At 33.5% G+C, this 27974-nt stretch overlaps 1 protein-coding gene across 3 annotated transcripts in view; it reads right to left on the reverse strand.

The window, feature by feature from the left end:
• Positions 1–18065, reverse strand: part of LOC139513560 (DNA ligase 1-like) — a 31004-nt gene extending 12939 nt beyond the window's left edge. The window contains exon 1 of one of the 3 annotated variants that reach the window (XM_071302187.1): positions 17773–18065. In XM_071302187.1, the coding sequence (XP_071158288.1) occupies positions 17773–17799 (27 nt within the window). In that variant the 5' untranslated portion in view covers positions 17800–18065. Of the gene's footprint in view, positions 1–146; positions 330–17772 lie in introns of those variants that run through there. The other 2 variants (XM_071302189.1, XM_071302188.1) reach the window with 2 other exon arrangements.
• Positions 18066–27974: the final 9909 nt, after the last annotated feature.

Raw genomic sequence — 27974 nt, forward strand, 5'->3', positions numbered from 1 at the left:
TGTGTCTACGATATGATAAACAGAACGACGTCAGCCAATCAGAAGACGCGTTACATCCAAAATTCAACTATTTTAGAATATTGTGACAAACATTATTATATATATATATATATATTAGGCAATACTTGTTTAACTTGTCAACTCACCTGATGAGACTTCATCTCTATGCAATATCCACGTTTCCATACTCGGTCTGCCTCACAATTTATGACTTTATAAGTATATGTATCTACACGTTTTCATTATTCACAGGCAGTGCATAAAATAATGATCATATTTCAATCTTGAACAACTTGGTCAATAAGCAAAGAAAATGCACTTATAAGTCTGCGAAACCTGACTTATCCAAATTATGAATGCTTCATAGCTCCAACAATTCATCAGAACACGACTTTTATAAAGCAATGAATTCAAAAACTCCTCACGTGTTAAATTTTATGAATTGAAATTTAAAGCTGGAGTTCACTCTGTCATTTTTTAAGATTTTTTTTCGTATCATTGTAAAATAACACGATATCAAATAACAAACTTATTCTTTTATACAATTTGACTTTCAAAATTTCTTTTAAAAAGATTGGACTCAGTACATTTGCACTGATAATAATGCAATGTTTTTTTCAAATGGAGTATCGAGCAGAATTTTGAGTTACAGTTGTACGAATTTCCTCAGAAATCTGAAATATATCTCTTGTATTTTGCACTGTCAAAATGGGTTCAACATTTCCCCTAATTTGATGTCAAATTCAAGTATTTTTCAAGTTTAAGTTCTCTTTTTATGCAGTGATAAAGGAAATGCTTTATTAGCTAAATAATAAAATAATTAAATAAGATTTTTTGGGGGTTAAATCATTAATGAAAGTCAAATAGTCAAATAATTATTTCATTTAAGCAGTCAGTTTGGTTCAATATTGTCAAAATAATCTAAGAATCATCGCTATTCGACCTTATTTATTCTGTATTCATGTGACCTCCAACTCAACCCTTTAACTAGAGATGTTATATGCATAAATAAGCGAGTTCAGTAATTAAAAAAGAAAAGAGTGTCGACCTTGAAATTGAAACAATAGCAGTCAATTTAATTGACGGATACGATCCGCAAAATCTGTTCTTATACAAGTAAAAACGTTGATTAGCATATCTTTAACGTGTGATATGAAATCAAACAGACCTAGAAAAATCCAATTGCACATGTTCGCTATCTGTCTATTTATATATATATTTATGTTGATATTGTGTTATATAACCGTCGGCAATCTTCAAATGTCAACTCGATGGTTAGTTAGAGGCGACTAGACTAAAATACACACGAAATTCTGATACATACTATCAATTATCTGCATCGTAAATTATTTATTCTATATTTTTTTTATAATTTGGAAATATGCTTTGGTTTGTTATAAATCAAATATGAGAATTTGAATCAAATCGGTAAACATGAATTTGACAGCTAATGCCCCCTTAAAAATTACAGTATATTATAAAATTTTCCTCCGATAAAAAGGTTGTACACATTCAGGGTATCTTTTAGGTTTGACTTTTGAAGCTTTTGAAAATTGTCAATGAAGAAAAAAACTGCATTTTTTTAATTAAGATTTGTGCGCTTTTTTGTGGAACAGAAATTTTACGGGCTTGTGTTCTATAATCAACATCTTAGTTCAAAGTAATTATACATTATGAATTAGATACATAAAATAATGAAAGAATGAATTGAAAACAAGCAGCGGCTAACTTAATCGAAGGTCTAAGAATCAAACTAAATCAGAGCTAGAATTTTGGGATACCCGAAAAAAGTTAATAGAACAGTAGTACTTTGAGTATCAAAAGACTTGTTCGAAACAGGTCTTTAAAAATCAAATTATTAAAAAAAAAACCTTCATAAAACATTAATCTAATTTGTTTTCAATTATCTAAATAGATTATTTTAGATTTACTTATTTGAATACTAAAATTTTCTACTTACATTGCATCACTTCTATGAAACATGTACAAGGTTAATATGGCTCTCGACTCATAACTCTTACTAGACTACATATATGAGACTTGATTTATACCAAGGTTAATATGACGGCTATGTCATTACAGTTCACTAGACAATTAGGTAAATGTGAATGATTTTTGAAATACTATACCATTTAGAATAAAGTCAGTTACATGGAACGAGGACAATAAAGAATAGTGTCATGACTGAATTTAAGTGGACTCATGTACTACTGCGGGTTTCCTGTTTGGTATCATGACTTTTTGTGTTTCTTGTAAAGATTTAATATGCTGTTCTCAAATAAGCTAAGCATATGAAGTAAAATTTTAAAATATTACTTCATTAGTACCTTTACATTACTTAAGTTTTATGTTATAAACTTAACAATTTTTGCTTAAAAAGTAAAATCACAAAAATAGTGAACTCCGAGGAAAATTCAAAACGGAAAGTCTCTAATCAAATGGTAAAACCAAAAGAACATAAAGGCATACGATACAGTTACAGGGGAGGTTATGACGTTGCTAACGTAAAATGTTATTTTCGCGACGTCAAACTATGACATATCGGGAAAAGATGCATTTTTCGACTATTTTTTATCATTCAAACTGATTTAATTTGAAAACGAGTGCATGGACCCCTATTTTTTAAAACGACATTTTGTTTCATTTTGCAGGGAGATTATGTGGACCAAATTTTATAAAACTGTAAATAGAGGAATTTTTTTAATTTTGATAAATATACAGCAAAAAAATATGTTTTTTCTTAATTCATGACCATTGGATAAATATGAGTTATTTCTGAATAAAAAATGCATATTTTTTTAGGATACTTATAAAATACAAAAATTAAAAATTATCTAACAAAAAACAATTTGTGTTTATCTTTTAAAACAAAAAAGTTATGGCTTTCTTTCGAAAGAGAAAATACGGCCACAAATCCGAATTTTGAGCAAATATACAAAATTTCGACCTCATTTAACTAAAAAAGTAGCACATGAAGGTATATTTGTTATTACATATTTGATATAAGCAGGCAAAAATTAGCTTATATGGAAATTTTCATCAATTTGTAAATACAGCATCAAAACTGTATCGTATGGTTTTATAGCGCTAAACCTCTCACTTGTACGACAGTCGCATCAAATTCCATTATATTGACACAAAGCGTGAACAAAACAAACAGACATAATGGGTAAAAAAAGTCAAAATTAGGGGTACAGCAGTCAACATTGTGTTATTTTGTAACAGTGAATGTATATAAAAAAAAGACCATATAATTGATATTCATGTCTACACCGAAGTGCTGACTACTGAGCTGTTGATACCCTCGGCGACGAAACGTCCACCAGCAGTGGCATCGACCCAGTGGTATAAATAGTTATCAAAGGTACCATGTAGGATGATAATTTGATACGCCAGACGCGTTTCGTCTACATAAAACTCAGAAGTGATGCTCAGATTAAAATAGTTATAAAGCCAAACAAGTACAAAGTTGAAGAGCATTGAGGACCAAAAATTCCAAAAAGTTGTGCCAAATACGGCTGAGGTAATCTATTCCTGGGATGAGAAAACCTTTAGTTTTTCTGAGACGAAAAATTAAAAATTTTGTAACAGTTTAAAAAAAAAAGGGACCTCTGACGAAGAGTCGCGCGTTTGACATCGTCACACAGGTAGTAATATAAAATAATTTTGTCGTTCAAAGAATGAAAATAATATAGTTTATAGCTGTGTTAGGCATATCCTCTGCAGAATGTAAATTAGAAGTTTACATAGTCCTTCTAGCCGCTTGTCTATACTTCTAAAAAGAAGAGCCCCGTCATTATGTACCAAAGAAACACAAAAGGGCATAAAGACAAAGTATTAGCAAATATGATGGACAAGATGGTAAAAAATAGACACTTTTAATAACTAGTTCAATTTTGTTTTACGGACCGTGAGAATTAAAATGTATTGTTGTTATATCTCTTTGAAACGATTTTTTCGGTTAGTTTCCAGAGTTAAAGGTACTGATGCTGGATATAGATCAAAAGCTAGAAATCCGCCTTTTTATCATAAGGAAATATGGAATTAGATTTCAACTGAATTTTTTTCAAATATCTTTTATCTGATGAACAAAAAAGAGCACTTTTAATTTTCTTTTTTTTAGTGTCTGTTTATGAATGTTTATTTAACGGAGTCGAATGTATATGCGGAGTTAATTTTTCCTTCCAAATCATCTATGTATATTAGAAAAAGTGAAATTAATTGATCACGTTTGTAAATCTCGTTTTTGATTATTCAGTTCTATATAGTAAACGGATCTTTATGTAATAATGAACGATTTATGACGATTGAAATATGATACAAATCTAGCTTGCCAATTTTTATGACTGGCTTATTCAAATTATCAAAGAAGGAAACGAGATAAGGTTACACTGTACATAAGATAAGTACGAATATCATATTGTCTATTATACTATTGTTGGTAATGGTCCCCTAAATCACGTCATGAATACATTAAGCAATCCTATACTTAAAAGTTGTTGTTGTCTTCAATTTCCAAAAGGATGGTATGGAATTATTTTTTCTCTAAAAGAGATAGGGTACGATGGGTGTCAAATTTGGTCTAATGTTTGATTTTGATTTCGATTCTCATCCGATACAATCGGGGATATAACATCACAACAAGTTTGAAGTTTGATATATTTTTCTTTGAGCTTTTTTAAAGAGAAGGTTCATCCAAACCCAGTTTTGTTGTTGTTGTTGATAAATTCTCTAAAATTAGGTAGTCTCTATGACGCGACTGCCTCAGTGAATCGACTACTAACGGAGAGAAAAAGGGTCAAAGTACAAAGTGTATTCCGTTGTTTAGGTTGAAATGGCTATAGCCAAAAAATATTTAGCAATAATTACAATATTTAAGCTGACAAAGAGCGAAACAAGTTAAAATACACCGACAGAACATGGACTTTTTGGTGACTATAATTAATTGTTTAGTTTATGATAAAACTAAAAGAAGATGCCTGACAACTAATGATACCACTTTGCATTAGAGACCAAATGTTGTAGATATAAAATAACCCAAACATAGATAACTAACGGACTGATTTATATAAGATACGGTAAACGAAAAACAAATTTTATATAATATACAGCCAAGAAATCGGCAACCAAAGCGTTACAGGCTCCGGACAGTTACATACTAAATGTGGCAGAGTTAAACATGTTTGCGGGCACCAAACCTCAGCCCTAACCTGAGACAGTTATGAAACAGCACAACATAGGAACAAACTATAAAGGTTTTACTCATCAGATCCACGCAAAGAAAAATTAAGACACAAAGTACCAATCTCAGTTATTGAAAGTTAGTACATTCACAATAACAGCTAATACAAAATAACGTATCCAAACTAGACTTAGCTAGAGTATTTATCATTGATTGATCAACAGTTGTGTTAGCTAGAGTATTTATCATTGATTGATCAACAGTTGTGTTAGCTAGAGTATTTATCATTGATTGATCAACAGTTGTGTTCACCACGATGTACATATGTACAGCCGTAGTTGGAATACATTCCTCATAGGCTCTTAATAATCTTTACTAAAATTAAGAAATGTTTTGGATTATAAACTACATTGGATTTAAACAAACTTGAATAAACAATCGATCCGCTCTCGAAGGTGTCAGAAATTGTGACAGGCAGCAACCATCGAAAAACATCGATAACCACTGAATTCACGTTTATAACATCGGGCAGTTTTATTAGGCGAGCGCCAATTCAAGGATTCGGAGGTTTTTAATGCACCTACCTTACACACGGCTATATGATATATCATTTGAAAGGTCTTTTATCGTACATTCAGAATTGCCTGGTCGTCAAATTGGGAAATGGTCACATTTTTCTAAAAACGGCAAAAAAGGGAAAAAAATAAAGGTCATAATTTGACGATATTGTTCGAAAAATGCAGTTTAAAAACAAATTCATCTGCAATATGATTTGAAATATATCATTTGATAAACTATAGTCTATCTAGTTATTGTTTCTGAAATTTTTTTCTACAAAAAAGTGTTTAAAATGAAAAAATCTCGTATTTTTGTGAAAATCATAGTTTTTACGGGTCTTGACGCAAAACGCTCGGTAATATTTAATTTGCATCGAAAACACACAAATTCTATTGGTTTTATATTAATAACATATATAACTTGTTTTATAAGTTCTAATGTTGTGCCTAGCATGTTTTTTATACCGACAAAACATTGATAAAACTATATGAAAACATACCGTAAAACTGCTTCAAAGCGCATATTTACCATGTTTACAGCACAGTTAAAAATATATGTTATTTTGGTCTCATGTTAGTTCGAAAGTTATAAATACATTATGATTTAATTGTCTTAAGCTTGCCAACCACGTCAAGGTCGAAGATCACTAGCAAGGTTGTTTTTTCTTTTTTTTTTAGTATTTTTTTTTTTCTTTTTTTAATTTTAATTTGTAACTACCACTATCATCGCATACGCAACTAAAGTATACAACCAATTATTTTTGCTGGTAGAGCAATTACAAAAACACAAAATTAATAAAAATAAACATATTTACATTGAATAACAGTGAGGCAAAACAAACTGTATGTTGCCCCTTTGCTCAAATGCTCTTTCGTTAGTCAATGGTATCGTTTGCATCTTCATCATCGTCATGTATTTGATCTTCGAGGTCGAGGTCCTCTTTAAAAAAAATTATATTTTGGCAGGTATCACTACCCTGACATGGACAAAGCTCAGTGCAAGACATCTGCTGCTGTCGGCAAATACATGACTTGCTACATATATATTTTCCCTTGCAAGAACATATTAAATCTTGCAGGAAATCGGACGTCAACATGCCTAAAAAGTAGACTGGATCCGGGCCATGTGAACTCTTTTTCCATCCGTATTCATAAGGAGACAAAGGATTTGGATGATCGAGATGTGAGGACATCCAAATTTTCGTTTGAAGACATGATCGCAAAACATGTTCTTTGAATGCAGGTTCGCTTGGTGGGAAACGCAACAAACTTGTGTCTTTGCATGTTGCAAGTTTAACACGTAACTTGTTTAAGTCAACATGTGATGAAGCGAATTTGTCTTTTGGGTCATACAAGCTTGAAATAAGTTCTCTGTCTGCTGACAACAATGTTGAAAAATCGATATTGTCAAAGTTTGAAGTTTGAAGGTTTGTTAACTTACTCGGAGATTTTCTTATCAATTTGAAGACGTTTTTTTTGCCAAACCCAAATATAGCGGAAGTGGTATCACAACCAGTTAAAGCATGAACTGCAGGGAGAATATTAGCTAGTAAAGGTGAAAGAGATTTACTTAACTCGTGGATTGGTATGTACCTTCTACAGTCCCTAAGAGAATTAGTTGACCCCGTCAAAAACCACATTTGTTCAGTCGACACAAGAACCTTGACATAATGAACACAGAGCACAAGAACATCTGTATCGGAACACTTGACTATGATTCGTCCCCTTATGTTCAACTGTTGAAAGATTTTATCAGAGTGTATAACATGAAGCAAGATTCTTGTGTCTGCATCTTCGTGCGAACAGAAAAGGTCTGGGAGATCGATTACATGCTCATTAGAGAGTTGTCGCACTATTTCTGGATTGAAAAATGCACCGGCAAGAACTAAACATTTATTTTCACCCTGGAATATATCAGACAAATTGCTGCTCAGATAATCACCAAGGAAAGTAATCAATGCTTGCTTGTTTTTGTTGCTTGATAGAAATTGTTTCCAGTCTGGAACAGTTCGGCCTTCAGCGATATGATAAACTTTTTGCGTAGATGTTGTTGCCGATCGTCTATGACGCTCTGATGATTTTATAGAATGCTCAGTGTCATAGCGATCGAAGACATCAACAACCTTGTCTGTGAATCGGAAGCATGATTGTAACTGCATAATATAAGATTTGGCCAAGTCTCCAAATGTGGACATCCTTTTCACATCAAATGACTGAACTAAGCTCATGCCATCTCTTATTAGTACGGTAGCACTGTGGTCGAATGCAGGAATGTTAGGTTCTGATCCTACTAAATTTTCCAATTCATGGGCAAGATCAGACTTATTTGTCTTTCTCATAGTTCCATCGTCATGAAATAATGCAGTGGGAATGGGACAAATTGGATAGGACAAAACAGTTTCCACAGATACGTCATCTCTACATTTAGTAAGAGATAGTGCACGTCTAAACACAAGCTCGGGATTCAAATGACCTTTTACAACTTGCCCAGATTTGCATTTAAGTTGTACTTTGGGATTCATATCTTCAAATGTCTTCAGTCCTGATCTTTCGATAGGATGGTAAAAGCTACCTGCCTTATCTGTTCATTTTAGTTCTTCCAGTTTCAACTGATTTTAACAGTGAATCTTCAATATCGTGACTTGCATGGAGACCAGTTGAAATGTTAATAAGCTGACGGGGGTGATTATCAACGTCAAATGGATTTGTCATATTTTCTGTTATATAAACAATTAGATCTTGTACATGTTTTTCATCCCTTTTCATTGCAGCTGGTTTTGCTTCATCGTGACATTGGTCATCAACCCGGGAAAGACCCGCACGTGCTCTCATTGCCGATGTTATCTGACTTAGCACATGCCTTGTAAGATTCCATCTTATCAATGAAGCCTTCTTCCTTGTTAAACCAACAATACCACCGTCTCCTTTTGAATCTTTTATCACTGTTTTTTCTGTTGCCATGTCGCTCCAAACGCCATTGAACGATCCAACTTTTTGACGAACAGAGAAGAAACCCATCGGAAAAAGACCTTCTGCCTCAGTTGGTAGGTTTAGCATATCTAAAAGGTAGACAGGAGTCCATCTGGAATAAATGTTTTTGTTGGCTACAAAGAAGTAAGGAACCATTGAGAAAACAGAATGCAAATGAAGAGACCAAAGGCAATTTCTTTCAGCTCGGATATTTATCAGCATAATTTCTAAAGCTTGTAGTAGCATATCCCAATAACGAAATGTAGGAGAAACCTGACCACCCCATTTTCGAAACTCGTTCATTTTTGACCCAAGGTCGTCATTCAGAGCTTTTTCTAGACTTTGAAGCATGTCAAATGTACAGCCATTACTCGTAAAACTTTCATGACACTCTGTGAGGCCTACAAAAAGGCTTTCAGGAATTTCTAAACATTTTTGTTGTCTGATCCAAACAAATAACGAACAGATCCAAAGTGTCTTCAATGTCTCATAAAGGAGTGTGAGTCCTCTAACTGCACGGTTGAACTGTTTTCCTGAAAGCATTTGGTCTACTGTTGCAGCTGCGTACACACCGGAATCAACTAGCAGGTCGCGGAGACCACCATCTCCCCATATCTTACCTATTGATGAAATAAAACACGATAGGGTATGAAAGCCACCAAGACGTAAAATGTAAAACTCAGAAGGTCTATCCCATTTTACCTGTTGTGCCACTGCGTACAATTGTAAATCAAAAGTTTGAATAGAAAATGGTTGACCAGCCTTCTGGCACATATCAGCACACCTCTTCATTGTTGTATACACAGTGCCCATGTCGGAAGGTTTTGCGTCAATGATTGGCGGATAGCTAACAACATGATAAGTGGTACTAATATTCGAGATCTGCTTGTTGAATCCAGTCCAGAATGGAATTTGTTGTCCTTCAAACGAAGGTTGTTTGTATGGAAGTTCAACAATAGTCCTTGATAAATTTCTAAGGAGCACCCAGATAAGATCACAGGTTTCAGCATAGGGAAGTACACACGCAGAAAGCTTTGAATAAACGTCATTCTTGCGGCTAGGTTCAGCTCTTTGCTTTGGCTTTGTAAAAGGAGCACATGTGGTAAGGGAAAATACTTTCTCGTCTATTGGCAGGGTTTTTATGCGACCTCGGGCGACTTTTTGGTGTTCCAGATGCTCAGTTTCACCATTTATCTCCTCACATACCTGAAATACCGCTCTTGCCATTGAATGGAAAGTATCCTTTCCATCAATTGTTTCTGCATTGACGTCGACATGTATGACTGAGACTGTGCCGTTATATTGGCGAACTCCACTGGGAATGTATGTATTGTTTTGAACTTGAGATAATTCAGAGCACGCAAGGCTTGTTAGGTATCGCCGTACCTCATGATATGATGCACAAAATCCATGCGAATGTAATGTCTCGATTAAAGCTTTGGACCCATGCATATGATGTAACTGTAATGCAAGGCCAATGTAAAGAGGTGATAAAGCTTTTTGGTGCAATGAAACTATGCATTCAAATGGAATGTCAGATAAATGGTTTTTAATAACTACTTGGCTATGGGAGTCATCGATAAGCCAATTTATAAAACCAGTCAAAACAGAAGGCACGGTCTCTAGAGATTTAGATAAAGACATTTCATCAACTGAAGGATAAGTATCCATAGGGACAACGGCATTTTTAATCTCACGTCTGAGAATTGAAGCAGCTGAATATAATATTTGATTTTCGTCGGTTTGGTCGTTTTTTGAAGTGCATGCAGACATCTGCAGTTTAGTAAACTTTGTTTCGGCCTTGAAACGAATAGCAGTTCTAACTGCCTCGCGCAATGTGAGAGAACTACTATATACGAAGTTAGACTCCCCTTGACCGTGATTTACATCAACCACAATATGTTCTCGAAAGTGATTATCATTTTTTAATCTGAGTTGAAGTCTATAAGAAGTGTATTTAGATGATACGTCTTCTGGCAGAAATGATTTATATTTAGAAAGGAGATAAGACAAGGAGAACACCATTTTGTGAACGAACAATTCCTCGCTTATAGACTCAACAAATGAGGTAAATGCTTTATCGTACATGGTACCAGTATTATTTTCATCGGTTTCTGCTTTAATTTCTTTTTCTCGCAAAAGGTATTTTGTTATGCAACCAGAGTGATATAAAGCATTTGATGTGAAATCTTTATCTGCAATTTGAAAGAGCATTTCATTGTCAGCATGTTTAGTTGCTGTTTCAAAAAGGCTTTGAACCCTCATAGACGAAGAAACACGATGAAGTTTTCGATCCTTTTTAAAAGTCTTGTTTTTACAAAAGATGCAACACAAAAAATCTAGTGATAGCCTAGATCTAGTAAGGATATTTGGAGATGCACATGAACTTGTAGTTTCTGCTTGAGACTGCTGTTGCTGGACATACAACTTGATGGAGACGGTATGTTGTGTTTGCTTGTATATGTCCTGTAACAAGTTTTGTGATATTTCATGTTGTTCATAATAATGTCATCTAATGTATCAACCTCACTCAAAAACAACCTAAACACACCATCTTGTCTTTGCCTTACAGCATTCATTAAGGTTGTAAAACCTCTATCAGTTGTCATACTGAGAGTCTCTTGTGTAATATTTTGACATATTATACAGCGTTGCCAATTTATGGACATGCGACCGCGTTTCAATGGAGGTGGCCCACATTTAACAGGACTTGGACACTCATCCATGATGAGTAATTATGATAATATCTATTGTAAGAATATACTATTCTACAAAATGCAGTCTGCTGCTTACATATCACCTGCCAATATCGTTAGTAAAGCGTAAAATGGTCTTTCGTTAACATATATACGAATAATTATTTAGTAATATGTTAAAACACGACTTGAGTTTTGGCAACTCAAATGCTATTACCTGTGCATACTTTTAATAGATACTCGATTTATATAAATTTTGAGCGTCTGGGATAAACACGATACAGATCCGGAATACCGCTAAATAATGCAGATTTTAGAGAAGTCGTCAAACATTTATTATCCGTCATTGAGCTTCGATGTGTGTCGCAATCTTTTCAAGGTATATGGAATTGATGAAAAAACAAATCATGAGAGTTTTAATAAGTCATTGGCACTGACAATCTTAACAAAAATGGATATTTTTTTACATTTTAGGGTTGGTCTGACAGATGCCTCTGAATTAACTAATTTTTCATAAAATCTTCTTTTTTTTTGGATTCGATGTCTTTTTAGAATGTATTCCAAGCTATCTAAGATAAAAATGAATAATATATATACAAAAATGCAGATATATTCAATGTTAAATTTCGCCGTATAATCCAAAGAATTTCGACATGTCTGTGTTCTCGTGAGATTTACAAGAAACGTGACCATAGGGAACTTTGACGACCACCCAAATCGTATGCTCTAGAAGTTTTTCTTTCAAATGATACCAAAATAAGGTGTGTGTTAGATAGGTGCATTAAAAACCTTAACGAGAGGCTTTTTCTCAAATCGGCGCTCGCCTATAGAGATAGTGATGGGTTTAAACGCATTTGCGAGTGCTCATCCCTACTAGTCATGAACGTTTATGTTAGTCTCAATGCACTTACCACTACACCACGACTACACCACGACTCTCTCTAGGTTGTGACTTTGTTATATGATCATTACATTTTACCTCATAATTGGTTTGTCTTTTTCATCCTTCTTTTGTGACTCAAGATTTAAAATTGGTCTTGCTTAACTGAAACAAAAACTTATGAACCAGCCAGTCACTACAAGACTAATTATTTTCCTATCTCTTGTGACAAACATAGGGATCTGTATGTAAAAAAGTATGCCACTGTCGCCGACGTGTACTAATATTTTTCAGTCGATACAGAGGAACATATCTAAACATAGGTTACGGGTAGAAATGTTATAAAAAAGTTCTGTTGGGGACTCTACATGTGATATTGATGAGTCGGATAAGGTCCTTAAGCCTTTCAGATAAGTTTAACAGTCTGTATACCGTATATGGTGCATGGTCGACAGTTTCAACATCTTTCTGTAGATTTATTGTTACCAATTTAAGAAATAATAGTATGTGATTTAGTTTAATATTACAGACAAAAGATTGAAATTTATATGACGGTAATTGTATATTTTTTCATTACTAGTTCTTAAGTTACATAATTTATATTTTCACCTCTCAGTAAATATGTACAATTTTATGAAATGCAATAACGTTACGATATTTTTTTTAATTCTCCATATGTCTTAAATAAAGGCAACAGTAGTATACCGCTGTTCAAAACTCATAAATCCATGGACAAAAAACAAAATCGGGATAACAAACTAAAACCGAGGGAAACGCATTAAATATAAGAGGAGAACAACGACATAACACTAAAATGTAACACATATAGACAAAATCCCACGAGAATAACAAATATAACATATATATATAACATCAAAACCAAATACATGAATTTGGGATAGACAAGTACCGTGACACGTCTTATCGCAATGTGAATTTACACTCAAAAATAAGAGAAAACAAACGACACAACGTTATAATGTAATTTACACACAGAAACGAACTATAATATAACAATGACCATATTCCTGACTTGGTACAGGGCATTTTTAAAGGAAAAAATGGTGGGTTGAACCTGGTTTTGTGGCATGCCAAACCTCGCACTTTTATGGCCATACATTAATTTGTGAAATTTAAAAGGTATATTACACGTGGTTGTTATTACATTTGGCAATAATTCCCAATGATTTTTGAATCAACGATATGTAAAACGAGATTTCATTTTTTTTAAGCTAATTAGGAGTTATTAATATTTCTGTGGACGTTTGATATTGGTGCATACAGGCAAGTGACCTAAGACAAATACAGATTTTTTTTCAAAATCAAGTGAAAATATTACTAAATTCTTTAGACTTGTCATTTAAAAACGTTATATGATCAAGTGTCGAGCATGTTACTTTAGCCACAGAGGATACAAAGTAAATGTTATAGATATATGGTTAAGTTGGTTACATATTTATTTTGGTCACTAAAAGAATAAAACAATCTATATCTGATTCTTAAGATTAAATTTTAAATGATTAAATACCAATTGGGAATTAATACGATTCTTTTAAAAATTGCATAAGAAGCTAAACTTATATACGTTGACCTACTATGGCTTAATATTATTGACCAAACATTATTGTCCATTCTAGTTAGTAAAAATCAAAATAAAGTATGAAGACAAAGGCAATATTAGAAATTAGCCTCTTCTAAAAAAATGAAAAAAAAGTAACTGAATACGTTAAATCGACTATAAATGAAATATTGAATAATAAAAAGACTATACTGATATATGGTTACGTCGTTGCTATTTTTGGTAAATATTTGCATCGAAGATTATGTATTAATTAATCTTAATAATTTAAATTGCTAATTTCAAATAACTATATAGAATTTCAATTTCGATTAGTCAACTTTTTCCAGTATTGCATATGTTGCACGGGATTTTTTTTTCTTTTTATCAAAAATAGACCTTCGATTGCATCATTGAGAATCTTATTTTTGTTGTTCTTTATATCTTTCAATATATCAAACGAAGCATTATATGTTGGGTCTTTTTTTACTTAAACTAAAGCCGATGTTAATAGTGGTAATTCTTTTTTGGACCTTGTTAATTCCCCCTGACTGTTTTTCATACTCAGGCCATTTTCAAAAAGTTCTTGAGTCCTTGTATGAACTTTGAGGATGTATATTTCTAAACAGGTCACGAAATACTAAATGCATGAGGGAACCCAAATACGCAACTTCACAAATTTTAGATAATTTTAGTTTAAATTCCTCAAATGTATTGGTAGAATATCCGGTACCAGTATCAACACTATTTTGGATGTAAAGCTATATATTTCTGATACAATTTAATTCATTTTTGTCGGTACTTACTTTTACAAAATTATGTTAATCTGACATTTTGTATCAAAATGCCTTCAAAAGTCATACAAAGAGATGAATATCATTGTTATTCATCGAAATATAAACAATTGTTGAAATATGGCTTAATGTCGTGATATATATACTCTTTAATTTACATTCGATTTTCTATAGGATTTGACAACTTTAATATTTTGATTGGCAATTGGATTTATCTGCCCTTGTTTGAAGACACGTCTTTCATTCCAATTGAACATGTACTTTCACCCATGACTTTTGACGAATTATTGCATTTTGCATTTTTTGTTTTAATGTTCGAGTCGTTTATATAATTTAAACATTGCTATAATTTTTCCTCGATTTTGGCCAAAAATAAAACCAGCCAAATTTGACAAAACTAGAAAGTAAAATAGCTGATATTAATTAAAGTTTTACAAGGTTTGTATTTTGTATGAGCATTGAAGGTTGATGTGTGATTATTCTTTCAAACAATAGTGCTTGCTATTTTTTACCGTACCGCTTTTATTGTTTTGAACTTAATGTAAAATAAAAAAGGGGGTAGGTTTTTTTTTCAATCTATCATTTTGTACCTTTTTTCAATGTTCGAGGTAAAAAATCAACTAGAGGCTCTAAACAGCCTGTGTCGCTCACCTTGGTCTATGTAAAATAAAATTGAGAATGGAAATGGGGAATGTGCCAAAGAGACAACAACCCGACCATTGAAAAAAACAACAGCAGAAGGTCACCAACAGGTCTTCAATGTAGCGAGAAATTCCCGCACCCGGAGGCGTCCTTCAGCTGGTCCCTAAACAAATATATACTAGTTCATTGATAATAAACGCCATACTAATTTCCAAATTGTACACAAGAAACTAAAATTAAAATAATACAAGACTAACAAAGGCCAGAGGCTCCTGACTTGGGACAGGCGCAAAAAATGCGGCGGGGTTAAACATGTTTGTGAGATCTCAACCCTCCCCCTATACCTCTAGCCAATGTAGAAAAGTAAACGCATAACAATACGCACATTTAAAATTCAGTTCAAGAGAAGTCCGAGTCTGATGTCAGAAGATGTAACCAAAGAAAATAAACAAAATGACAATAATACATAAATAACAACAGACTACTAGCAGTTAACTGACATGCCAGCTCCAGACTTCAATTAAACTGACTGAAAGATTATGATTTCATCATATGAACATCAGGCACAATCCTTCCCGTTACGGGTTTAGTATCATACCATCATAACATATATGAAAAGAACATAACCCGTGTCATGCCAACAACTGGTTTTTGAATAAATGTGTTTAGTTCCGATGCAAAGACCCTATGTGCATTTTAAACACAGGATTCATGACAAAATTGTGTTTTGGTGTTGGTGATGCGTTTGTAGATCTTACTTTACTGAACAATCTTGCTGCTAACAATTATCTTTACCTATAATGAACTTGGCCCAGAAGTGACAGAGGAAAATATTTTGTAAAATTTACAAAAATTTATCACAATTCATGAAAATTGTAAAAAATTGACTATAAAGAGCAAAAACTCCTTAAGAGGTCAATTGACCACTTTAATCATTTTGACTTATTTGTAGCTCTTACTTTCATTGACAATATCACTGTTTATAGTTTATCTCTATCTATAATAATATTCAAGATAATAACCAAAAGCTAAAATTACCAATTCAGGGGCAGCAACCCAACAACAAGTTGTCCGATTTGTCTGAAAATTTCAGAGCAGATAGATTGACCTAATGAAGAATTTTATTCATAGCAGATTTGCTCTAAATGCTTTGGTTTGAGAGATATGAGCAAAAAACTGCATTTTACCCTATGTACTATTTTAGTCATGTTCGCCATCTTGGTTCGCGGGCGGGGTCATCGGACATATTTTTTAAACTAGATACCATAATATTGATTGTTGACAAGTTTGGTTAAATTTGTGAAAATTTCAGGGCAGATGGATCTTGACCTGACAAACAACTTTACCCCCATGTCAGATTTGATCTAAATGCTTTGGTTTCAGAGTTATAAGCCAAAATCTACATTTTACCCCTATGTTCTATTTTTAGCCATGTCGGCCATCTTGCTTGGTTGGCCAGGTCACCGGACACATTTTTTAAACTAGATACCATAGTGATGATTGTGGCTAAGTTTGGTTAAATTTGTGCCTGTAGTTTCAGAGGAGAAAATTTGTGTAAAAGTTAACGACGACGGACGACGACGACGACGACGGACGACGGACGCCAAGTGATGGGAAAAACTCCGAAGCAATTTTTTACCTTCAGCCCGAACGTATGCACTCAAAACTGCATGGATTTATAATTAACTGAATACGAGAGGATATATGTGACTATTTGGACTACAGAGAAAATTGTTCAAATAAGGTAAACTTTGAATGAGACAGTTTGAACCTTGGTTTCTTGATAATTTAGAAGTTTTTCATAATAAAGGACTAGTTTACCTCCGGCATAGGTCAATGTACATAAGTCAGGCATATCACTAGATTTTTTTCTTTCTAGCTAAGTATTTTCGTCCACTAAAACAAGTTGGTTTTTATAACAGAAATTTGATAGACTTTGCTAAATCTATTCACCATTTGTCTACAATCGGGACGTTAATTCACTTAGTGCATTGTATTTTCGCACATTATCGTTATAATTGCGCGCGTAAAAATCGTAAAATGCGCCCAAATGACCCAGACAGTCATTTGTCTGTAAAAGTTGTTGAAAACTGCACGTTTACCTTTATACGTGTCTTTTATAGTTTTTATCGTGCTTTTATATTTCGGTCTCATTGGTGTACAACACTACAAAATATCCTTTGGTTAATGAAAAATCAGAAAAACGTGCAAAAACACACAATGATTTTTACCTACTAGTGTTTTCTACTGGTTTTTTTTAGAGTACCCAAAAACTGGTCATATTCAATATATTCTAAACATAAAATGAAACGCTGAATTTCATTAAGACTTTGGCAGATGATGCATGGACCCCTACCTTTTGAATGATGTAAATATAAGAAAAATTAAACGAGAGGAAAATGTTGGTGTTACCATATATGAAATGAGTATTAGTATGTCTAAAAAAAATAATATATGATGTATATGAAACTATAATCATGAAAAAAAACTTACCTGCCGAGACACTTCGACTGCCGACATGTTGGTTTAATATCTAGTACGGCTGGCTATTCTTTTTTAAAAATCACATTTTTCTACAAAAAATTAGTTCCTAACTTTAGAAGCAATGGTTTCCCTCACAAGTAATACATGTACGTGATGTTTATGTTCAACAAAAATATTTAGGATTAAATTATTATATATGATTAATATTCGGATTTAATAATTCCCCTGATATACAAACTTCAGTACGGCTTACGTTACTAGAGAGCTTTTAATGCTTTCTCTAATGAACCATTTTCTTTCATTGTTCTACTGAACACAACTATAGAGAATCATTTAAATTTTCACGATTCATTCGGTTATATTGTAATGCTTTATGGTTTTTTATAACTACCTTCACTACAATTTATTTCATTTAAACAATAATTAATTATTAAAGATCACCTGACTATGTCGGTCATTTAATTCATGAAGCACTGGAGAATATAGACATAGCTCAGATGATGTTTCTAGAATGACGTGACGCTAAACATCAATCAATCAACTAGAGCTACTAAGCAGACATCATCATTAGTGGCCTTGTAATTTTCTTGTCTGAAATCGTATTACACTGAGTTTAAGGGAATGCCGATGATGCCTTAAACTGCTTAAACAAACCCAATAAAGATTTTCTATTAAACATCATCTATTATTTTTACTGTGTGAAATTCAAAATTGTTTTCGGATCATTAAAGAGGTACCATATTATAATTATATCAGTGTTAAATGGTTTTTAAATTTAAAGTGATTTTTTACCTTTTGGATGAGTTACATCAATTCCTTGTTCTTGACAGTCCTCACAACTCACTGGAAAAATCCACACAAAAAGCTGTTTGAAAACGTATACAATATGGTGCATTGTAGATTAATTCCATACTGGTGGTCACTATCACCACTCGATCAGCAGCAAAATAGTGCCGGGAACTCAGTATATATATTTAGAGTTATGTCTATGTCTTATGATCTTTGATATCTATGATCAAAAGTACCAGATTTAACACAGGCGTCTTTTTTCATTTACATACTTCACAGTCAGTGAATATATATCTCTGACTGAGTTTAAAGCATCTATTTTCGAATTGATTGAACATTTATTTGAAATTATAATTTAAGCGTACTAGCAGTTCATGCAAAGGGGAAAGTTGTCATTCTCTTAGAAACTATATTTATTAGTGACGGTTTTGAAATGTAGACTTTCCCATAGGTACTTGACACAATTTTTGTAAAGCTTTCCCCCTTTTTAGCTCACCTGGCCCAAAGGGCCAAGTAAGCTTTTCCCATCACTTTGCGTCCGTCGTCCGTCGTCCGTTGTCGTCGTCCGTCGTCGTTAACTTTTACAAAAATCTTCTCCTCTGAAACTGCTGGGCCAAATTAAACCAAACCTGGCCACAATCATCATTAGGGTATCTTGTTTAAAAAAAATGTGTCCGGTGACCCGACCAACCAACCAAGATGGCCGCCATGGCTAAAAATAGAACATATGGGGAAAATGCAGTTTTTGGCTTATAACTCAAAAAACCAAAGCATTTAGAGCAAATCTTATATAGGTAAAATTGTTTATCAGGTCAAGATCTATCTGCCCTGAATTTGTCAGATGAATCGGACAACCCCTTGTTGGGTTGCTGCCCCTGAATTGGTAATTTTAAGGAAATTTTACTGTTTTTGGTTATTATCTTGAATATTATTATAGATAGAGACAAACTGTAAACAGCAATAATGTTCAGCAAAGTAAGATTTACAAATAAGTCAACCTGACTGAAATGGTCAGCTGACCCCTTTAGGAGTTATTGCCCTTTATAGTCAATTTTTAACCATTTTTCGTAAATCTTAGTAATCTTTTACAAAAATCTTCTCCTCTGAAACTACTGGGCCAAACTAATCCAAACTTGGGCACAATCATCTTTGGGGTATCTAGTTTAAAAAATGTGTGCGGTGACCCTGGCCATCCAACCAAGATGGCCTCCATGGCTAAAAATAGAACATAGTTGTAAAATTCAGTTTTTGGCTTATAACTCAAAAACCAAAGCATTTAGAGCAAACCTGACAGTGGTAAAATTGTTAATCCGGTCAAGATCTATCTGCCCTGAAATTTTCAGATGAATCGGACAACCCGTTGTTGGGTTGCTGCCCCTGAATTTGTAATTTTGAGGAAACTTTGCTGTTTTTGGTTATTATCTTGAATATTATTATAGATAGAGATAAACTGTAAACAGCAATAATGTTCAGCAAAGTAAGATGTACAAATAACTCAACATGACTGAAATGGTGAATTGACCCCCTAAGGAGTTATTGTCCTTTATAGTCAATTTTTAACCATTTTCATAAAATTTGTGAATTTTTACTAACATTTTCCACTGAAACTACTGGGCCAAGTTCATTATAGATAGAGATAATTGTAAGCAGCAAGAATGTTCAGTAAAGTAAGATTTACAAACACATCACCATCACCAAAACACAATTTTGTCATGAATCTATCTGCTTCCTTTGTTTAATATTCACATAGACCAAGGTGAACGACACAGGCTCTTTAGAGCCTCTAGTTTCCAAAATCCGTTATCATTTTTTTTTTTAGTTTTTATTATACGACCGCAAAATTTGAAAAAATTTTCGTCGTATATTGCTATCACGTTGGCGTCGGCGTCGTCGTCGTCGTCGTCGTCGTCGTCGTCGTCGTCGTCGTCCTGCGTCCGAATACTTTTAGTTTTCGCACTCTAACTTTAGTAAAAGTGAATGGAAATCTATGAAATTTGAACACAAGGTTTATGACCACAAAAGGAAGGTTGGTATTGATTTTGGGAGTTTTGGTCCCAACATTTTAGGAATTAGGGGCCAAAAAGGGCCCAAATAAGCATTTTCTTGGTTTTCGCACTATAACTTTAGTTTAAGTTAATAGAAATCTATGAAATTTTGACACAAGGTTTATGACCACAAAAGAACGGTTGGGATTGATTTTGGGAGTTTTGGTTTCAACAGTTTAGGAATTAGGGGCCAAAAAAGGGCCCAAATAAGCATTATTCTTGGTTTTCGCACAATAACTTTAGTTTAAGTAAATAGAAATCAATGAAATTTAAACACAATGTTAATGACTACAAAAGGAAGGTTGGTATTGATTTTGGGAGTTTAGGTCCCAACAGTTTAGGAATTAGGGGCCAAAAAGGGACCCAAATAAGCATTTTTCTTGGTTTTCGCACCATAACGTTAGTATAAGTAAATAGAAATCTATGAAATTTAAACACAAGGTTTATGACCATAAAAGGAAGGTTGGTATTGATTTTGGGAGTTTTGGTCCCAACAGAATAAGGGGCCCAAAGGGTCCAAAATTAAACTTTGTTTGATTTCATCAAAATTGAATAATTGGGGTTCTTTGATATGCCGAATCTAACTGTCATTACTGTGTATGTAGATTCTTAACCTTTGGTCCCGTTTTCAAATTGGTCTACATTAAGGTCCAAAGGGTCCAAAATTAACCTTAGTTTGATTTTGACAAAAAATGAATCAGTTAGGTTCTTTGATATGCTGAATCTAAAAATGTACTTAGATTCTTGATTTCAAGTTGGTCTAAATCGGGGTCCAAAATTAAACTTTGTTTGATTTCATCAAAAATTGAATAAATGGGGTTCTTTGATATACCAAATCTAACTGTGTATGTAGATTCTTCATTTTTGGTCCTGTTTTCAAATTGGTCTACACTAAAGTCCAAAGGGTCCAAAATTAAACTTAGTCTGATTTTAACAAAAATTGAAATCTTGGGGTTCTTTGATATGCTGAATCCAAAAATGTACTTAGATTTTTTATTATGGGCCCAGTTTTCAAGTTGGTCCAAATCAGGATCCAAAATTATTATATTAAGTATTGTGCAATAGCAAGTCTTTTCAATTGCACAGTATTGTGCAATGGCAAGAAATATCTAATTGCACAATATTGTGAAATAGCAAAAAAAAATTTTTAATTAGAGTTATCTTTCTTTGTCCAGAATAGTAAGCAAGAAATATCTAATTGCAAAATATTGTGCAATAGCAAGATTTTTTTTAATTGGAGTTATCTTTCTTTGTCCAGAATCAACTTAAATCTTTGTTATATACAATATACAATGTATATTCACTTTTTACTACCAACTGATAAATTAAAATAATCTTTACCATTCAGTGATAACAAGCAGTTTTTTTACATCTTAATATTTTATGATGTATTTAAATGAGTAGTTATTGTTGCAAACTCCATTAGAAATTTTAATTGAGATTAGTTTTGGAATAAGGGAAAGGGGAATGTGATTAAAAAAATTGGGTTCAATTTTTCTCATTTGAAATTTCATAAATAAAAAAGAAAATTTCTTCAAACATTTTTTTGAGAGGATTAATATTCAACAGCATAGTGAATTGCTCTAGGAGAAAACAAATATTTTTAAGTTCATTAGAACACATTCATTCTGTGTCAGAAACCTATGCTGTGTCAACTATTTAATCACAATCCAAATTTAGAGCTGAATCCAGCTTGAATGTTGTGTCCATACTTGCCCCAACTGTTCAGGGTTCAACCTCTGCGGTCGTATAAAGCTACGCCCTGCGGAGCATCTGGTTTTATGTATATTACTATGTACATATATATACTATAACTACGATCGCGGCGAAAAGTAAACTTGGAATTCAGTAAAAAGCATTAAGTTATTTGTAGTATATTTGTGGACACTGTATACAAAAAAACTCGAAAAATAACTGAAAATGAATAGAAAAACAAGAGTGCACAGGCTGAAATGTCTCGTTTTCTTTACTAATCGTTGATATTATGTTGATAGTCCCAAATATAAAGCGTTATTACAATTTAAACATAAACTTAACATTAACCCAGAAAACTAAAAATTGACCACTGAACCATGAAAATGAAGTCAAGGTGAGATGAACCATGCACACATGCACAGCTAACAATTCTTCCATAAAACAAATATAGTTGACCTATTGCTTAAAGTTTTAAAAACAAGAGTGCACACGCTGAAATGTCTCGTCTTCTATACTAATCATTGATATTATGTTGATAGTCCTAAGTATAAAGCTAAGCTTTATTACAACTGTCACATAAACTTAACATTAACCAAGATAACTAAACAAAGACCAATGAACCTTGGAAAAGAGGTCCAGGTCAGATGAACCATGCCAGGCAGACAGGTACAGCTAACAATGCTTCTATACAACATATATAGTTGACACATTACTTATAGTTTAAGAAAAATAGACCAAAACACAAAAACTTAACACTGTGCAATGAACCGTGAAAATCAGGTCACGGTTAAATAAAACCTGCTCGACTGACATAAAGATCATAAAATATTTCCATACACCAAATATAGTTGACCTATGGCATATAGCATTAGATAAAAAGACCAAAACTCAAAAACTTAACTTTGACCACTGAACCATGAAAATGAGGTCAAGGTCACATGACATCTGCCCGTTAGACATGTACACTTAACAATCATTCCATACAACAAATATAGTAGACCTATTGCATATGGTATGAGAAAAACAGACCAAAACACAAAAATTTAACTATAACCACTGAACCATGAAAATGAGGTCAAGGTCAGATGACACCTGCCAGTTGGACATGTACACCTTACAGTCCTTCAATACACCGAATATACTAGACCTATTGCTTATAGTATCTGAGATATGGACTTGACCACCAAAACTTAACCTTGTTCACTGATCCATGAAATGAAGTTGAGGTCAAGTGAAAACTGTCTGACAGACACGAGGACCTTGCAAGGTACGCACATATCAAATATAGTTATCCTATTACTTATAATAAGAGAGAATTCAACATTACAAAAAAATTGAACTTTTTTTTCAAGTGGTCACTGAACCATGAAAATGAGGTCAAGGACATTGGACATGTGACTGACGGAAACTTCGTAACATGAAGCATCTATATACAAAGTATGAAGCATCCAGGTCTTCCACCTTCTAAAATATAAAGCTTTTAAGAAGTGAGCTAACGCCGCCGCCGTAGCCGCCGCCGCCGGATCACTATCCCTATGTCGAGCTTTCAACAAAAGTTGCAGGCTCGACAAAAACCCAGACCGAAACAAAAAAAACTTAACACTGAGCAATGAACCATGAAAATGAGGTCAAGGTCAAATTCAATCTGAGCGACTGACATATAAATCATAAAATATTTCCATACACCAAGTATAGTTGACTTATAATTGCACATCGTATTTAGATAAAAAGACCAAAACTCAAAAACTTAACTGACCACTGAACCATGAAAATGAGGTCAAGTTCAGATGACACATACCAGCTAGATATGTACACCTTACAATCATTCCATACACCAAATATAGTAGACCTATTGCATACAGTATATGACAAACAGACAAAAACACAAAAACTTAACTATAACCACTGAACCATGAAAATGAGGTCAAGGTCAGATGACACCTGCCAGTTGGACATGTACACCTTATAGTCCTTCCATATACCGAATATACTAGACCTGTTGCTTATAGTATCTGAGATATGGACTTGAACACCAAAACTTAACCTTGTTCACTGATCCATGAAATGAGGTCAAGGTCAAGTGAAAACTGTATGACGGGCATGAGCACCTTGCAAGGTACGCACATACCAAATGTAGTTATCCTATTACTTAAAATAAGAGAGAATTTCACATAACAAACCAGATACTTCGCAGGGCGCAGCTATATACGACCGCAGAGGTTGAACCCTGAACAGTTTGGGCAAGTATGGACACAACATTTAAGCTGGATTCAGCTCTAAATTTGGATTGTGATTAAATAGTTGACACAGCATAGGTTTCTGACACAGAATGAATGTGGTCTAATGAACTTAAAATATTTTTTTTGCCTTTGAGCAATTCACTATGCTGTTGAATATTAATCCTCTCAAAAAAATGTTTGAAGAAGTTTTCTTTTTATTTATGAAATCTGAAATGAGAAAAATTTACCCCCCCCCCCCCCATTATTTTTTCACATCCCCCTTTCCCTTTTTCCAAAACTGATCTCAATTCAAATTGAAGATTTCTTGCTATTGCTGAATACTGTGCAATTTAAAATTGCTTGCTATTGCACAATACTGTGCAATTGAAGATTTCTTGCTATTGCTGAATACTGTGCAATTAAAAATTTCTTGCTATTGCACAATACTTAATATAATAATTTTGGATCCTGATTTGAACCAACTTGAAAACTGGGCCCATAATCAAAAATCTAAGTATATGTTTAGATTCAGCATATCAAAAAAGCCCAAGAATTCAATTTTTGTTAAAATCAAATTTAGTTTAATTTTGGACCCTTTGGACTTCAATGTAGACCAATTTGAAAACGGGACCAAAAATTAAGAATCTACATACACAGTTAGATTTGGCATATCAAAGAAACCCAATTATTCAATTTTTGATGAAATCAAACAAAGTTCAATTTTGGACCCTTTGGGCCCCTTATTCCTAAACTGTTGGGACCAAAACTCCCAAAATCAAACCCAACCTTCCTTTTATGGTCATAAACCTTGTGTTTAAATTTCATAGATTTCTATTTACTAATACTAAAGTTATGGTGCGAAAACCAAGAATAATGCTTATTTGGGCCCCTTTTTGGCCCCTAATTTCTAAACTGTTGGGACCAAAACTCCCAAAATCAATCCCAACCTTCCTTTTGTGTTCATAAACCTTGTGTTTAAATTTCATTGATTTCTATTTACTTATACTAAAGTTATTGTACGAAAACCAAGAATAATGCTTATTTGGGCCCTTTTTTGGCCCCTAATTCCTAAACTGTTGGAACCAAAACTCCCAAAATCAATCCCAACCTTCCTTTTGTGGTCATAAACCTTGTGTCAAAATTTCATAGATTTCAATTTACTTAAACTAAAGTAATAGTGCAAAAACCAAGAAAATGCTTATTTGGGCCCTTTTTGAACCCTAATTCCTAAAATGTTGAGACCAAAACTCCCAAAATCAATCCCAACCTTCCTTTTGTGTACATAAACCTTGTGTTAAAATTTCATAGATTTCTATTCACCTTTACTAAAGTTAGAGTGCGAAAACTAAAAGTATTCGGACGACGAGGACGACGCCAACGTGATAGCAATATACGACGAAAAATTAAAATTTTTGCGGTCGTATAAAAATCTTAACTTTAATGGTCACTGAACCATGAAAATGAGGTCAAGGACATTGGACATGTGACTGACGGAAACTTGGTAACATGAGGCATCTATATATACAAAGTATGAGCATCCAGGTCTTCCACCTTCTAAAATATAAAACTTTGAAGAAGTTAGTTAACGCCGCCACCGGAACACTATCCCTATGTCGAGCTTTCTGCAACAAAAGTTGCAGGCTCGACAAAAAACCAAAAACGGATTTTTGAAAAAAAGGGGAAGGCTAACAAAATTGTCCTGTCCCCAAGTACCTATGATGAGGGGGAGGACAGGGGTAAGGGAGACAGGAAAAAAGGGGGTAGGAGAAAGGAGAAAGGGGGTAGGAGAAAGGAGAAAAAGTTGGAGAAAAAAATAAAATATGAAAAAATAAAATATCTCGCTTTTTTCCGGTAAATTAAAAAAAAAAAAATAAGAAGAGGGGTAGGAGAAAGGAGAAGAGAGTGGGAGAAGGGAGAAGGGAGAAGGGTACCCCCTCTATGATGTACAGCACAAAATGGTTGATGTGAGTCTTGTTAGGTAAAAATACACACCTGGTTAGTAGTATAGGTTATAAGATGGCTAAAAGGCAATCTTTTCCCAAAAAATCAAAATACTTCTACATGTTATGTGGCTTTTTATATGCTCTAGTGTATTGTCCATTGGTTTTGAATTCATATTCTAATTTCGATCTGAACATGCATGAAATATTTCCCACTTACGTAAAGCAACCATAAATCAATCCATAAATTATAAACATCTTCTAATCGTTATTTTCCTTTGAATAATTTGTTTTGTTAGCTTTCATATCCCCAACAATGTTCTTAAAATGTAAACTTGATCAAGTCACAATAATAAATAGTGCACATGCTGAAATATTTGGCCTGTTTTACTGAATTTTATATTTAGTCTTTACTATAGGCATTACTATAGGCATTAAATAAAACATCAGATCAGACTAATCTTTTCAGATGGACATATACACCTTACAATCATTCAACACACCAAATAAACTTTACCGTCTGCATACAGTATTGGGGAAACTGATCTTTACTTGTGTATTTTTTGTTGTTATAATGATGTACAAGTACCCATCCATGTCAACTTTTTTGTTTTTTGTTCGATGTATTTCTATTTGTATCCATCTGTTGAGATAAACCCTTTTCAACAGCATGGTCTTTGCTCATCGTTGAAGCTTGTACTGTTGTTAATTTCTGTGTTATTTGGTCTCTTGTGGTGAGTTGTCTCATTGGCAATCATACCACATCTTCTTTTTATTATTAACTATTAAAACTCAACATGAATCACTGATCCCCATGAAATGAAGTGAATCCTGTACGACATGAATGTAGACCTTGTAGTGTATACCAATTGTAGTTGTCATATTACTGATAAGTGAACACAGTTAAAAGAATATTTTTTAGCAGTTGCTGAACCTTTGTATTAAAATGAGAATAAGAGCATTGAACATATGCCAGACAGAAACTTCAGAAAGTATAAAAGATATTAAGTATCGATCTCTGCTTCCTTATGAAAGCTTTGTACAAAAAGATGATGCTGTGGACAGATAAGCATTCTTGGTCTCACATTTTACAACCTTAGACTCTGGAAAGACAGAATCAGAGAATTGTATTGCATACATACAGGTACTTTTTGTGTCGATAGATTGACCTTTATCTATCAGATTCAGGCGTTTGCCTTCCAACTGTATTATTGACAAAAGACTGGCCATATTTTGTTTAAACTGTCTCAGCCAGCAAATTCTAGATATTAAAATGAAGTTTATCTGCCTGGTGAGATCATTGACGAAGTAACATATACCTATGAAGTTTATCTGTCTGGTGAGACCATTGACGAAGTAACATATACACTGAATGAAACCAAAAACATATGTCAATCCTTAAACTTCATTTCTTATATATATAGATTGATTGGTTAGTACAAGAATATTCATCAATATTTTTTACCATCCTAGTGATCTTTGTTATTATTGTTTTTGTACTCAATTTACAATAAATAAAGAGA

Source organism: Mytilus edulis, chromosome 2, assembly GCF_963676685.1.
Source record: "Mytilus edulis chromosome 2, xbMytEdul2.2, whole genome shotgun sequence".
In the NCBI taxonomy this organism is placed as follows: Eukaryota; Metazoa; Mollusca; class Bivalvia; order Mytilida; family Mytilidae; genus Mytilus; species Mytilus edulis.